The sequence below is a fragment of the Syngnathus scovelli genome, chromosome 19 (assembly GCF_024217435.2).
Source record: "Syngnathus scovelli strain Florida chromosome 19, RoL_Ssco_1.2, whole genome shotgun sequence".
NCBI lineage: Eukaryota > Metazoa > Chordata > Actinopteri > Syngnathiformes > Syngnathidae > Syngnathus > Syngnathus scovelli.
The window spans coordinates 3,662,084-3,678,292 of NC_090865.1; the positions used below are offsets into that span (position 1 = coordinate 3,662,084).

At 41.5% G+C, this 16,209-nt stretch overlaps 1 protein-coding gene across 2 annotated transcripts in view; it reads right to left on the bottom strand.

The window, feature by feature from the left end:
- khdrbs3 (KH domain containing, RNA binding, signal transduction associated 3) overlaps positions 1 to 16,209 on the bottom strand; it is a 42,073-nt gene that overhangs the window by 17,993 nt on the left and 7,871 nt on the right. For both annotated transcript variants that reach the window (XR_007487800.1, XM_049750807.2), the window contains exons 2-6: positions 8,187 to 8,305; positions 5,745 to 5,861; positions 2,787 to 2,933; positions 2,125 to 2,264; positions 669 to 849 (exon numbers count right to left, since the gene is read on the bottom strand). Coding sequence is in view for 1 of the 2 variants with exons in the window: in XM_049750807.2 (XP_049606764.1) it covers positions 669 to 849; positions 2,125 to 2,264; positions 2,787 to 2,933; positions 5,745 to 5,861; positions 8,187 to 8,305 (704 nt within the window). In the remaining variant the exon portion in view is untranslated. The remainder of the gene's footprint in view (positions 1 to 668; positions 850 to 2,124; positions 2,265 to 2,786; positions 2,934 to 5,744; positions 5,862 to 8,186; positions 8,306 to 16,209) is intronic.

A 16,209-nucleotide genomic window follows, 5' to 3' on the forward strand; every position in this document is an offset into this window, starting at 1 on the left:
GTGACAATGATGGGAAACAGCTGGTCTAGGAGTCATTCGCTCGACCTCCACGCATTTGAATTGCAACCCGCTGAATAAACTTGTCACATGTGCTTAGGCACGGACCGGTGCGGTAATAACCCGAGTCGAGCCAGCTCAACTCTTCCATTTCTTAAATCCAGCTTGACATAGTGGCACGGGACTTTTTTTTTTGGGCACAGTCACATTAAGACATCATTAATTAAGACTACCGTATTTTCCGGACTATAAGGCGCACCGGAATATAAGGCGCACCTTCAATGAATGGCCCATTTTAAAACTTTGTCCTTATATAAGGCGCACCGGACTGACTATAAGGCGCACCATTAATGCATCATGTCAGATTTTTAATCCAAATCAAATCATTCTCCATTTTATCTTTTCTATTTCAACTTCAGACGCAACAAATGACTTTATAATCACAAAATAATGATCCATAGTCTTTTTGATTAATGATTCATAGTCTTCAGCGGGCCACTTATGATTGATTTCATGACACAATGCTTCGGGCCAGTTTAAATTTAGGAATTTGGTCCATATATAAGGCGCACCGGACTATAAGGCGCACTGTCGGCTTTTGAGGAAAATGTTAGGTTTTTAGGTGCGCCTTATAGTCCGGAAAATACGATAAGTCAGAACCAGTCACTTACATATTCGTCATAGGTGTCTTGGACAATGGGTGGAGCTGGTCGGTAGCCGGCCGCTGGTGGGGCTCCCCTGGCCCGTTGCACTCCCCTCCCCCTGGTAGATGCTGTGCGGCTGGGTGGGGCTCCTCTGGGTGCCGCTCCCCTGGGCATGGCTGCATGCAAAGGGGGTACTCCTCCTCGACTCCTGACACGGCACACAAGACAAAGCTGAATCTGGAGTCTGGTTTTTGCATGTGATAAAGGAAAGTGGATGTGTGTGTGTCGACATTCCGCCAAGCCATTTAAGGGTACGGTTACATTTTTAGTATCGTATATCATCGATATATGATGTCGACTATAATCACAGTCATTATGATGAGCTGCTTTAATTTACTATGTTTGAAAGGACCTTCCAACGCCAGCTTGGCTACGAGCCATGTCCGTAGAGTGCCTTTCCACAACATTTAGATGATTACATATGAAGCAACAGCAAATCCAGCAACAATTGCTGCTAGCATAACCCCTGACGGAGCTAAAGGGGGATGCGCAAGGGCACTGCCCCCCCTTGAAATATGCCAGGCCCTAAAAATTGAATATATAGTGAATGTTTATTGAATAATTTTCAATCACAAGCATGCCATTAAGAAGCTAAATACTTTTTGAGGTGCTGATATTTGGATCTGGACAGTCATCTCATTGAATGGATACAAAGCGTTGCAGGTTTATATGTTGGCTGACCTCGCGGTTTGTTAGAAACCTAACAGCTTTTATCGTGTCGGCTAAATCGGCTTTAAGGGCAAGTAAATGGTGTGAAGCAACGGGGGGGGGAAAAAGGTGGCTCCGAGGGTCATTTGCTTTCTATACTTTTCATTCCGTGTGGGTGAAACCTTGGATTCTTAAGACTGTCTGGGACAGCGGTGGGTGTTTACTTGATGGAAACGAGAACTGTCTGATGCTGGCGAGGTGGAAGAGTCAGGTCGAGGGGCAAATTATTTCCTCAACATTTTTTTTTTTATAATCTATTTGAATTCAAAGCAAAAAAAAGAAACTGAAACCTTATTTTATCTCCACGGTAGACGGTAATTACAGATTGCGTTAAAAACCAATTATATCCACACTCAAAGTAAACAACCTGCATGTCCTTGGTTAACTCAGACTCTAATAGAAGACCCATTAATTTCTTTTTATATCAACAAAAACACACTTTTATGAGTTTTTCCCTTCTAAACTTTGCAAACTCTCGGAATGGCCACCAGTATTTTTAGTTAATGTGATGTCGCAAAAAAAAAAAAAAAAAAAAGATCAGAGGGAGCCCCTGAGACGACTTGCATATAAAGTCTTTCATGTTAATCTTTTCATTGTAAAAGCTTATAAGATTAAATGTAGGATGGGAATATTTTTACATAACTATTCCGAGGACATCTCATCGACATAAGCACATGACCACACACGTATATACGTAAATATGGAAGCAGGTTACCTGGGAGGTCCTGGCACAGGTGTCCCTCTTGCACGGGTGGCCGACTTGCCCCTCACCGCTGGTACCTTGGCATCCTCGGAGCCTCCATTCAGGTACGTGAGCTCCTGCAGCTGGGCCTGTCTGATCTCATCATTGTAATCCTGCAAACACACACCCACATATTTAAAAAAAAAAAAAAAAAAAAAACATACACACACAGCAGTTGACTCACTTTCAATTAAACTGTATTCAATTACAGACTTTATCTTCAGGGCTACAGCAGCAGGAAGATCTAATTAATGTACTTTGCTGGAGACAAAAAAAAAGATGAATATTCAGATTTGCCTTTCCATGCAACTGCATTGGAATGAATTCACAAAAGCATTGTGACTCTTATGTGTCATTGTGTTCTATAGGGACAGAAAAAAAATACACCAGTGAGCAAGGATGGTGTTGGCCGGTCGGGTTTGGGTTGGGAGGGAGCTGCAGATAATTAATGAGATGTAAATCAGAATAGCTGAGAGCATTGCAGAGATCATCTATAATAAATGGCGGGAGAGTAAATAAGCCCAGTGCAGGAGGAGAGAATTCCATTTAATATGTGTGCATATGTGATAAAAAATTAAAAAAAAAAAGGTTATTGTTCCATTGAGGACATTTTTCATTGCATGTGTGTAACATACTGGTATGAGAAACTTCTTGATCTCCTCCAAGGCATGACCCATCCTGGCGTAGGCCTCAGCCGGCGGGGCGAAAACCTCGATGAGAACGTGCAGGTCTTCGTTGAGATGCTGGTATTTGGTCTCGCCGCTTTGGCGCAGCTCTTCTTCCTGACGGAGGCGAAAACATTGCAGCTAAATGGGATGCCAGTTAGCTGTCAGATTGCGCCATGGGCCCAGATTTTCCCATTACGGTGAGAGAATGATGCTTGACTGCGAGAGATACGTCTTGGGGGCGCTTGTAAACAGACATCCTTAAAATTATTTGGATTGCAACCGTCAGTCAGGACTAGTCGCTCCTCAAATGAGACTGCCAGCTTTTGGTATCAACCTTATTTAGTCGATATAAATTCAATTTAAAATGACATTTTCAATGTTAATAACAAACCAGTGTTATCTTATTAATAAAGTTTGTAATAATAAAAGGGATTAAATTATGTTAATTTAAAACAACATGACGGGAAATAATGTAAACAGCGGCCTTTTTCGGACCGCCTCGACAGAAGCAGGTCGGGAAATAGGACGGCAAAAGCCCCCGAATGTCTCCGATAACATCGCGTGAAGAAACAACAGGTTCCGTGTCCCACTTTTTCCAGCAAAAGCATCTTCTCCGGGGCTTTCCGATAGTCTCCACTTCCTCTTTCCCTTCTCCTGCCTCAGCAGCACCACGCGAGCCGGTGTCTCTGATGTCATCTAATTATAAATAACCTTCTTTTAAGAGCGCCTGTGGTATGTTAATGATATGCTAATTTCCTCCATAAATCTGGGCTTTTACCGAGCCGCCGGTGTCGAGTGTGTAAGCAAGAGTGCGACGCAGATCTAACCATGCTTCTCCCTTTTATGTGTTGGAGATATTTGCATTAAGGACAAAAAAAAAAAAAATCTCTTGGAAAAACAATCATTATTGTCTGAAAAAGATGACTCAGTTTAATGATACCATGAGTCATTTGTTTTAAAATTCAAAGGGAAACTATACAGTCCATGACAGCCATGAAATTGTAAGAACAGATGAAAACCTCAGAGGAGCTGTTAAAAAAAAAAACAACAGCTCGTACGAATCTTGCATTTAATACCTTGCAAATTACACCTGTGTGATTCCGATCCGTACATGAATGAACAAACCACCCCGCGTATAAAAGATTTCCGAAGCCACATTATCAGCGATGATAAGATGCATCCATGATCCAGCAGCAGCTAAGCAGCCCACAGCGACAGATTACAGCTGTCTGTTTCTCATATCTATCCGCAATATCTACCCCCCCCCACACCCCAAATAAATCTTCTTAGAAATAGCAGTTCACCCTGGAAACAGACGGAGCTTTGAGGGGAAAGGAATATCTGAGCTAAATCCACTTTCAAATTAAATATTAAAGGAAATGGGTCTGGGGAAAAATGGGACGGATTATATAGTGATGCCAGCTCAGCGGAAGGTGAGGAATTGTGGCCGAGGTAACACCAGGAAGCATCGCAGGAAGGTTTGATTTAATACATGTATTTTTTTTTACCTGGACTGCTCCCACAGTTTTGGACCATACTTCCAGAGAACAACCCAGGTGCGTGTTATATCCACAGCTTAGTTGATGAGTAAATAAAATATGATTGGAAAAAGTCACGCAGACAAGTAAACTAGAACAAAAGAAATCCACCCTGACAATTAAAACAAAAATTCAATCACACTGAGCTCGCTGGAAGCGAAACGTAGTAAATTAATTTTACCGTCTACGTTGGGATTGTGAGAGAAAGTCCCAGGGAGGAAAATGGATGAGTTAATTACGATCAGGGAGGGGAGGGGTCGTGTGATACAGATGCCTCTACATCATCATGTCGTGACAGCAGCAGGACAGCTAAGAGGCGGGCGGACCCGGATCCCTTTTCAAACCTCTGCGCTGACATTTTTGTCAACACAAGAGTGGCAAATATTAGGACAATTATCCTTTGCACTTTTTTCTCCTGCAATGACATTTCCGTCCACCCCAGGGTGGAAATTTTCCCACCTAAGAGCAGATCAGGGGCAATGCAGTGTGTTTTACTAACATATAAATATGAAAACATAAATAGAAGCATCAGAGCGTGGCTGGAAGCAACTCTGAGAAGGAGGCGGCTGTATTTTTATTCTTTCTTAAAAAAGCCTTTGGGTGTTTTGCCTGTGCAGCCGACTGACTTCCAGGTTCTCAGTTCCAGAAATTCCAAGCCTTGGAAATAACAATGACAGATTCTGCTTAACTCCAGCACACCCAGAAAAGTCAGGTGAAGATGGTAGCAAGTCTCTCTTTTAATAAAAGAAGAAGCCGAGCCGAGCCGTCTGCTCTTAAATCGCACGGCGGGCATGTGCAGACAGGTACGGGTGCTCGGGTCAGCACATCTCCGTGACGGATCTCTTCTGGACCGTCTGAGACTATTGATCACCGTAATCAAAAAGAATGCGCTGTATGATAACAAGAATCATTGTGGCCGACAAATCACAGACAGCGACGAGACCGGCTCCGGTCGATTTATGCCCCCGCTAACAAAGTCTGCAATCAATCGTGCTCCTTGCGAGCTGCCGTTGCGGTCGTTTATATCCGCTCTTCAGACACCCACATAATCATTGATGAATAGGACCCGTTAAGCGGCTTTTTGCAGCAAATTTCTTCTTTTTAGAAAATACATAAAATCCAGATATAAACTGATTAAAAGGAGTTTTACAGTTTTGCAGATATTGTCAAAGATTCAAAATAGAAAGAAAGCAATTTTTAATTGTACTGAATATTCATAACTAGTTACTGTCTAAATGTCACTATGCTTTTTAAAAATAAATAAATATTCTTCAGCCTTATTTTAGTGACATTTTAAAAGCTTAATGGAGGAACATTCTGAAACATTGTTTTATGAGTGATGCACAGTTATGGTTAAAAAAAAAAATAAGTGCAACAATGGACTTACCTTCTCTTTATCTCGCATGGACCCTTTGCCCAAAATGGACATTTTTGTGAGGGTATCCTCCTGTAGCCTCTTTAACGAGTTCCCACGTGGCCCGAGAAGTTTGCCCACAAAGTTAAACTGCAGGGGAAAAAAAACAGAAAGTAGAGGAGGGAGTAATCAATCAAGTAGCTGTTTGCTCGAGATAAAGCGCAAAGACGTCTGCGTCAATTTGACGTAGACTTAACTAGCTGAAGCTTTTCTTTACAGCTAATAAAACCTTTTCTTTTCTTCCTCACTGGGATCAATACAGGCTCTATAACAACCGTATTTTGTCACCGTTTGGGTTTTTCTTACAAAAATATAGTTAGTCGGGGTGGGGGGTTTACTGGATTATAGTCTTTATGTCGTGGAATTTCACTAACCACCAAGTTAAAATGAACTGTCAAGGTGACTGTCTTTGAAAGTAACCCAAGTGCTGTGCCATCACCATGCCAAGCAGTGTCGCGGTGCGTTCAGGGACCCATCAAAGCCAGAGCTTAACACTTGCCAAAACCAATTCAAGTCACAGCCAGAGATGGTCAAAGTGAGACAAAATACAGGCAAAAAAAAGCCTTTCCGCCTTACTCCACGTTTCCTTCGCCGGTGACTTATTCGGCCGTCTCCTTTAACCGTTGAAGTCATCAATTAGCTGGCAGGAGGTAACACACCTCAGCTCACCCTTACCTCTGGGCGCCTTTTGTTCACTGAGCTGATTCCGAGGCCTGCCAATTCCTGGCTGATGGCTTTGAGAGAGAAGCTTTAGTGATTTACCTGCACAGTAACATGTGCTTCGGTATTTTATTTTTTTTATAGTCCCCAAAAAATGGTGGTTTTGATCTATTGTATATAAATGTTCCAATTTCTTTGCAAAAACGGCGGAAGTGACCTCCTGCAATCTGGAGTCATTCTGTTAAAATGGAGTGATGGATATTGTTGCTGTTTCATAATTACCTTATATGGCCACTTTATAGCCATTAAGACTTTTCAACATAATATGATACCCCGCCAGGGCTGGATTGGTTAAAAGTATCAGCCAATGTTTTCCACTTGTATTCGAAAAATACCTCTTCACTTTTATAAAAATGGATCTTCCTTTCAAAATTGACTACGCGGTACCTTTAATAAAAACACAATGTTTTAATGATGGCAAATGTGCATTACATTTACATGATTTATTTTTACATGAGACTGCTTTTACCTACATTAACATTTAAGTTACGCTTGTATGCTTATTTGGATCGAGAGCGACAGAATGAATCTCATGATTAAAATACATCGCATTAACTGAATGTGGACCGTTCGGTGGATTGCGTGGAATTTCCTCGGCGCGTTAAACAAGGTAAATGACAGAAGCCAATATGTTTTCAGCGCCAATACTATTCCTCATATATGAGTTTTCTAAATAAATAAATCCCTTACTGTTTATCATGCAGAAAAATCTGTCCTATGACTAATGCTTCGGGGGCTTTGCTAATGCTTTCGGTATCATGAGGGATTAGATGACCCGTCTGGACTCCTGTGATGTCATCACGCTATGGGAGAAGATTGTGGATGTTGGGAAACGGTAGCAAAAAAAAAGATTAAATTACAAGGACCTCCATTTTTTTTCGGATAAAAGTAGAGAGTGGGTATTATTTCTAACCAAGAACATGTGATGTTGGAGAGGGGGTTGCTTTGCGAGCACAGAGCGGAGATCTTTTCATCATTCATGGAATGTCTTACGGCCCGAGCAGAGTTGTTGTGCTGAGGACAGCAGGACAAGGAGAGTCGAGGGATAAATCACTTGTTACTCCAGGCGGGGAAGAATGCCACACTAGTGGAAATAAACCGCTGGGACTCCTTATGCCTTGCTAATGGGCCTTCCGCCAAGACACACAGCGTCCATGTTGTAACAGTTTCTACTTTTCTATACTCGACAGCAAAGCGCTTTGTGAAAATGTCACAAATCAGTAGCTCGCAAAAACAAAACTGCAAATATTTATTGGCTAACAGAAAATGCCGCCTGACCTCGGACTTTAATTTTCTATTATGAGGTTGTTTATGTTGACTTGTGGAAAAATCTCTCGAGGAATGATTATTTACCACGTGTGAAGAGAGATCTATCGCAAGAGTCGCTAAAATGAAATCCGCTGTGAGATAATTCCCCTCAATCATAAATTCATAAATATTCATAGAGGTATGAATATGGGGAGACGTCAAAGTGGCATTGATCAAGGTCGCTGTAATCGAGTTGTGAGCGTGAGGAGGAACGATTCCGGAATAGTGTTCCACTTGCTAAGATGTTCTTTTGATATGAGACATTCAAAAACATTCAGGAAAAAACAACAACAAAAATAACAAGGGTGGTGTGAGGAATTGAAAACCAAACTGGAGCAGATTTGCCTTGGCTATAAATAAAACGCCGCGTTCAATATCTCGACTCACTTTAGGAAACTGCTTGACTGGTATCAAAACTTTCTGGCCCAGTTTCATGTTCTTGTTGATGACGACGTCGATGAATTTTTCCTCCTCCTTGCCTTCGTCCTTCTGAATCTTGTCGATTTCTGAAAAGACAAAAAAATATTACATTTTTAATACGACTTATTACTTTGATGTCAGCTTATTTCGATTCCCATAAAATACAAATGCAAAAATATGTTGGAGTTAAAAAAAAATAAAAAAATAAAAGCTGCTCCCGACAATTTTTTCTTGTCGCGCCAATCGACTTTGATGTATTGAGAGGCGTAACCTTGAACACTTAATCAGATGGATAACAGCGGCCTTTCAGCTCTGGTAAAATGATTTTGCAGAAAGGGCAACTTGTGAATGCGGGCAAGCAACAAGAAAAACAGGGGGAAAAAAAAATAAAAAATCCTGGTAACAGAAAGGGTGAGACGGAGGGCAAACTCCATCTCAAAATTGTTTCGTGTGACATAAAAATGATTTAGAAAAAGATGAGGGCAGACTAAGCCTTTAGTGTGTTTTTTTTTACTATTATTATTACTTTTGTGACTGTTTCATACGCCGTGAAGGAGTTTTAGAGACACACTGAAAAGAAAAGGAATAAATAACAGAAGGAATCACAGAAGCACAAAAACGTGGGTGGGAGGAAAAAAAGTTACAGGAATAAAGTCTAAAGAAACCGACTGAGTAAAATAAATATAAAATTTAGAAAAATATATTGATTTTTTTTCTTAGAACTTCCAATATTATTCTAATGACCTCATCTCTTTCGAATAACTGACTTGCATGAGAGTGATGAAAACAAACAGATCAACTCCATCCACATTTTTTCAATTACACTAAGCCAAAGATGTGCAAATTAGAAGCAAAAAAAAAAATAATCAATAAAGCTCCCACTGCATTATTATTGGCGGAAGTAATTAAAAAAAAATTCCTGAGTCTCATTTTTTTTCCAAGGATAATTGAGCTATCAGGGAGATAGAGATATCACTTTTATCCTGAGGATGGAGCAAAGGCATTGTGAGGAAAAAAAAAAAAAAAAAAAAACATCATTAATATTAATGCATCACCTAGCAACATGTCGAGAAAGATTCCATCTTCTCCGAAATGTTGCTCTCAAAACACTCAGGCTGAGATACCGAGATTGCTTCAGCTTCATTTTGTCCCACTTTTGCTTTTGTCGAGAGAGAAGATTTGACTTATTGAAGAGGAGGCGGCATTTTGCGTCCGAATCGACCTCTCGCTCACCCGCTTGGGATCAGCTAGTGGGGGGGCTAACAAACAGCACATTTTTCTTGCCAGCGTTTGAAAAGTGAAGTGTGCACAGCTTCGGAGTCTTTAACAGCTGTTCAGAGCGCCTACATGAACATAAAGTGCCTGTCGTGCTGTATTTTTAATTTTTTTTCCAGGAAACTCTCTCACAACTTCTAATATGGCCACTTGGAGAAGCACGACAAAGACTTTCAATTAATAAGCCTTTTATAATGCTAAGTGGCGACAAAACAATCAATAAAAAACGATGAAATTGTCTCCATCGCTTAATCCACAAGTTTCAAACTCAAGGCCCGGGGGCCAGATACGGCCGGCCACATCATTTTATGTGGACAAATTGTGCATCAAATTCGTGTGTCATTACTAGAATTGCAAATTGTCTTCACTTTTAATAATATCTTTTTTTTTTTTTTGACCAGTTTTTACTCGTCTGATTTGAAAACGAGTTATTTGTCAGTTTGTTTTGTAGCTTTTACCGTACATAATATAATAAAGTCATAATGGCCCTCCAAAAGAAGCTATGACTACAATGCGGCCCGCGAAAAGTTTGACACCCCTGGCTTAATCGATACTAATCTCGATAAAATCGATTAATCGTTAAAAATTCTCCAAATCCTCAAAATTTTCCGATTACAAAAAAAATACAAACGTGAATGAACATAAAAATCCTCAGGAGGTGTGTCAGAGTCCATATTGTTGTTCAATCTAGCGGAACTGACTGGCGCTTTACAATTAGTTGCACATCCAAAGTGTTTCATGGCGGCATTACGGGTTCAAACTACAGCAGAGGGCCTGTCGTGTCTTCTAGCCACGTCTGCTTCACGCTCAAAAAGCTTTCAGCCGCGATAAAGGGTTAGAGCTGCATTCATGATCTCTTTGGTTGAAAATAATTTAAAAAACAAAAACATCTGACATTTCAATTAAGCAACACAGCGTGATGTTTTTTTTTTTTGCCTTTGACGTTAAAGTGCCGTTACATATGTTACCTCCCGGCCATGTTGCTCTCACTTCTAATCACGCAGCGTGACAAAAGTGACACGTTATTTTGTTGTTGAAACGCTTTATCAAAAAAAAATTATAATTGATTCCAACCTAGGAAGACAGTGAGTTGCAACCACCAGCAAATGTCTCCGGTAGAGAAAAAAAAAAGGTTCAAATGAAACACGGCACAGAGTTGATATGTTAGTCTTTAGTGCATCTGATGCCGACAGACTCATTACTTTGTTTTGCAATGGAGCAGAAATGTCGCATTTATTATTCATCCGCAGAAAAAGATATACCTTCGTACTTAGCTCTAGGGGAGGGAGAAAAAAAATATACACATATGCTGTCTGGAGTACAAGCATACTTTTTCAACCCAATTATTAGCCTGCTAATGCTAATTGACATATTTGTTGGAGTTATTAAAAGACTGCACTACTTGGCTGCGACCAGCAGAGGCGCTGTTCGGTAGTCACACTTAGTTTACTCGCTGAAGAAGAAGATTTTTTTGCACATTTTCAGGTTTAATTGTTGAAGATAACATAATATTTAAAAATATGCATTTAAATTTCCAAAGGCGGCAAACTAATATATGCACAGCATGCGAGAAAAGCAAATGTTTTAAAAGTAGTGAGGTCATACATAAGTTCATTACAGGGGAATGGAAGCTGTAAAAAGCTCATTAATGCTACACTCGAGTGTATTTGCATAAGAGGAGGCTTCCCCGCGTCTCGATAAATTACAACAAACGAGTGTTGGTGTTTCTGTTGTTTGCTGGGCTGCCGCGCCAAGGCTCGCAGGCAGGAAGGTCAGCGCCAGACACAGTTTCCCTCGCACGCGTCTCAAAAGTGCATTTTGTGTAAATCACACGAAAGCGAAAACTAAAAAAAATAAAACTGCCCAAATTTTTATTTGACTCCAACTCTTCCAATGCCTCCACAAGGTCAGGCTGGCAGCAAGAATTCGTCTCACCCCCCCTAATCTGGAGATTACATTCAGGGAGACCCTCCCTCCCTCCTCCGCTTCCCTCGTTTCACCACTCTCTCTCTCTCTTTCTGCAGCACTGCCAGACTGGCTCTCGACTGCGAGGTAACGAGCCAAGACCCGCTTACAGTGTCGAGATAATGTCCGAGGATTAAGACGGAGAGCCCCTTGAGTGGTGCCTCCTTCATTTCAGTCTGCAGCCTGTGAAGTCAGGGATCCATCCAGCTAATAACAGACGCCATTGTCAGCTTTCTAAATAACGAATGGGTGTGGAAAAAAATATGGTGATTCCATTTTGGGAACATTTCTCCTTCACGTATGCCAAAATGGCTCCCGGCTTGATGCTCCAATGTTGCATCACAGGGTCGACGTTATTTGATCATTTTGATAGTTGAAGTGAATTCATGTTGGCACTCGTTCGCTTGAAGACACACTTTGGCAAATGGGATTATCCAAAGTGTTCTCCACCTGCCAAAAAATTCTTGCGACTCATGCACCAAATTTTGAGAAGCAGCAGGGGAGATCATGGGAAGCGAGCCTCTCCTCGAGGTGTTAAAGTAAAAGTTATGTTGCCAGGAATCTGAGAAGTTCTGCTAAATTATCAAGACCAGCGTGTCTAACATGCCTCCTCGTACTTCTTGCTACATTTAAGTCTCATTGGAGTAAAAAAAAAAAGTCAACTTTGAAATTCTGAATGTGAAATTAGCTCGTTCCTCAGGCGTCATAAATAGGTTAATGCTATTCCAACAGTCCTGATCCGAACACAGCTTCATCAAATATTCCCTTTAAAGATGGTAAGAAATGAAAGTCCTCCTCTACAACTGAGACCTTTTAGATTTCAGAAACGGCGAGTGTAAATACTTCACAAAAATGGCTTATTTGGAACTGTATGCAAGTTGAGTGAACTTACATCGAAAGAACCAACAAAGAGGTGCCTGCAGTCTATTTTGAAACAATTATGCTTTGTATTAAAAAAAAAAATAGTGTAATGTTAACCTACAGTAGATATAATGAGCAAATGCAGAGCTGGACTCCACAAGAGGCCTTTGGTGACCAATCACTGTCTCCGTTAAGCACAGCGCCGGCAAGCCTCCGCCGCTTTGTCTTCATTAGACTATCAGCGCACCGCCGTGCACAACAAAACAGCAAGGCCAGAAGATGCTTAAGTTCTGGATGGGGCCGAAAAAGCAGGACTTTTTAATAATAAATCATCCACACTGGATTTTTTTTTAGGGGGGTAAAGAAGGCCAAGTCATTCTACAATTAAGCAGCGCTGATGTTTATGCTTTCAGTATCCTTCCCTCTAATGAAGTTACACATAAAAACGTCGTTAGTGTGTGAGAAGGGGGCGGGTTGAGGATGGGAGGGGGGTAAAACCGTGGGGCTTAATGAAGATCATTATCTCGACCTCAGCGTAGGCACTTTTATCAAGATACACGCTGGAATCATCATAATGAGTGGTTACTCCTTCACTTTCAAAGTCAAGCTTTGAATGGCGGCCCAAGTTGGAGGAAGCCGCTGGGGGTTGAATGCTTTGCAGAGATGCTTAATAGCCGTCCATCCATCCATCCATCCATCCATCCATCCATCCATCCATCCATCCATCCATCCATCCATCCATCCATCCATCCATCCATCCATCCATCCATCCATCCACCCATCCATCCATCCATCCATCCATCCATCCAGGTGTGATGGTTCTCAGTCGCAATCACACCATCACAAAAGCGGGAATTGAACCAACAGCGAGCTATTGCGCAATCGCCCACCCGATATCTCGACTTGTCCCGACACCAATCGAAGAAAAATTTCATTTCGCAATACCGTGAGAACAAATGACACACTCCTACCATGACCTGCCAGATCGTTGTTGTTTTTTTTCTCTCTCATTTCCAGTATTTTCCTCCACATTTCCTTCTCTCCCGAAACTAAAACAAGCTCAGACAAGTCCCGTTCCTAACCGTGCCAAATCAATTACGTTGTCGCTCTTGCATGCGAGAGAACAGCAAATCCTGGGAAAAAAAGATCAATATTGCAAATGAATTAGGGTAGTTAGATGTTCTCCATCGGCGTGATGTTAAGTTAGATTGGCTCGAGGTGGCTTTGACACCATTTCTGAATTGGCTTTACAATACACAACATTTTGTTTTACTGCATGTTTTATTGACAGCTGGGTCATGTCAAGCCTCCAGCTGTCCACCCATGTTATTTATTTATATAGTGGGCCACAAAAAAAAAAAAAAAAAAAACAACACCACCAAATCGCTCAAAGCTGCGTATTGATTACAGATTTTCTGGATCACTGGTTTGGAAGTCGTCAATGTGTCAATAAACATTTCTCAAATTAGACTACTTGCTGAATTAAAAACTTTCTAATCGGGAAGACAGAGATTTTTTTTTTTAGATGTTCCAAAGTTGACTCCACCTGCAGCTTTTTACATTTCAGGCACAAACCGCCGTGAACAAAACTGAAAGATAGCCGCCGTCGACTTTTATCTCTTTACGAGGAACACAAGCAGGCAAGTCGATGAACGCAAGTATCCGAAACGTTGGTGATAAAATACGCCTCTTAATCAGATCACGTTTAAGCAGACGTGAGTGAATGTCGGGAATCGAACCGGGAACCGAAAAACTGCTGGTTTTGCTTCCGACTGAAAAGTGCTGAATAAAAACAATTTCATGTGAAGCTTTTTAGAGGCGAGTTAAAGGAAGAGAGATGTTGGAAGGGTGGAGGGGCGGGCAGCACGAGGCGGCTGGGTCGGGGCTGATGGATTACACCGGCTCCCTCCCGGGTAAATGGACACGGCCGCTCCTCCCCTTTTTCAACAAAGCCCCAGCCGGCACCGTCATTGAAACGTCTCCAAAGATGGTGGCGAACACCCAGCCGAGCCGCTTCATCCGAGACGGCCGTGTTTTCCGAGGCGAGAGCTGCAAAAAATCTTTTTTTTTTCTCCACAAATGTGATATCCTTCTTGTCCGCTCATCTAATCTCACGTGTACGACAAGAGCGAAGCAGACGCTCATTGATTGAGTCAAGACTAATTGCACAGAGAGCCCGTATTGTTTTCATAAATGCTCAATACGAACAGAAGTATTTGGACATCTGATCATTACCACCTGCCTCCGAAACGCTTTCAAGGGCCGAGACTGCGATTAAAGGTCACGCTGCTAAAAGGCTAAATAAATAATGAGAGGGAGCATATCAACGAGCTTTAAAAAGTCCTCATCTAAGACCGGGTATCGGATACTTGGTATCGGAGTACCCACACGTAGTTCAACGACAGTTTTTGCAATTTATCATTGGAAAATAATGATATTTTAATTAAGGCGCAAAAAACTCCGATCATTGGGTAGCGGTTAACGACAAGTAATAATGGACGTCATGGTGCCTGCTCTCTTTGTAATGTCCTTCAATTAGTGCACCTAATTGTCACTTACAGTTTACTATTAGCTCTAATTTTGCAGGAGAGCTTTCAGGAAATTAGATTTAAAAGGCTGAATTGTCTGTTTCGGTGTTGGGGCGACCCGACTGATGGCACTAATGGGAGATTAATTGGCTGTAATTTTGGAAAATAACCGGCCCTACTTAAATTCGTGATTGGTCACCGTATCTGGTTAACATTTCGCAGCGGGTTGCCAAATGCCAACAAAGGTTCTCTATTTTATGCTGCAACTCTGCTTGATTAAATTAATTGTGAGTGCTTAGCTGCTGAGATAGCGACGGTTTGTTAATTCCAAACCTCGCTGATGCACTTACTGCTTTCCTGAGTAGAAAGTCGGATTTCATAAAAATGGACGCCGGCTAAGACGGTGATTAAAAATACATAGGTTCAAAAGTCCAAAAAGAACTCCTACGGTCAAACAGCTCCTGGTTCCAACGAAACATTGGACAGAAAGCCAAAGCCATTTGTTCACCATCTTTATTAAGGTGATCAAATTACAGCGCATTCTTTATTTGCGCAGTGGATTTCTCTCGACTTTAATACGTTCCCATAGGAGACGATATGAGTGATCAAGTGCTGGAAAATAATGGCTGCGTGTTACCGGACGCAGCCTGCGGGCAGAGATTAAGGAAATGAAAAAGGAGTTTGCTGAGTTCTTTGCGTCGCTCATGCGGTTTTCATTATCGACCGTTCGCCGGAGGGGATGACACTTCGGCTCGCAGCACCTGCACTGATTTTCTCCGGAGGCCAAACAATCACCAGGGCAAAAGCTATAAAAAAAATATGCATACAATAGTTGGACTGAAAATGTATATGTTATATTACATATATCATGGATGACATTTTTTTTTTTTGTAAAGAGAATTGTCAAATCTGCCATTTGAAGAATGAAAAATCGGTAAAATGCTTAGTCAGCTCGTTTTATTTTATTGCATCACTCATGGCTGTAAGACCTTTCAAAAAGGTGGATGATGTGACCACAGTCATTTGATTTTGTGAAGTCCTAAAGGCTTTTTTTTATAGCCAGTGTGCAAATCACAGACAGCATATAAAATATTTTTTTTTATCGGAGTAAATTGAAGATGATTTTGGGGTGCTTTTGCATATCCGCGCTCAGGTCGACAGAACTCCAACAGATTGCGCAACGAGTGACATCTTCTGCAACCGCAGCTGCCGCCGAGCTGTCAGGAAAGATGAAAATATGCCTAGCTTCATTTAGTACTTTAGGAATCTTGTGGCGAGAGGTGCCAGGTAAAAACTAATAGATGATTCTGGGCCACAGTTGAGTCAGCAATGCCGCCAGCTGTCTCTCCAGGGCGCATCAG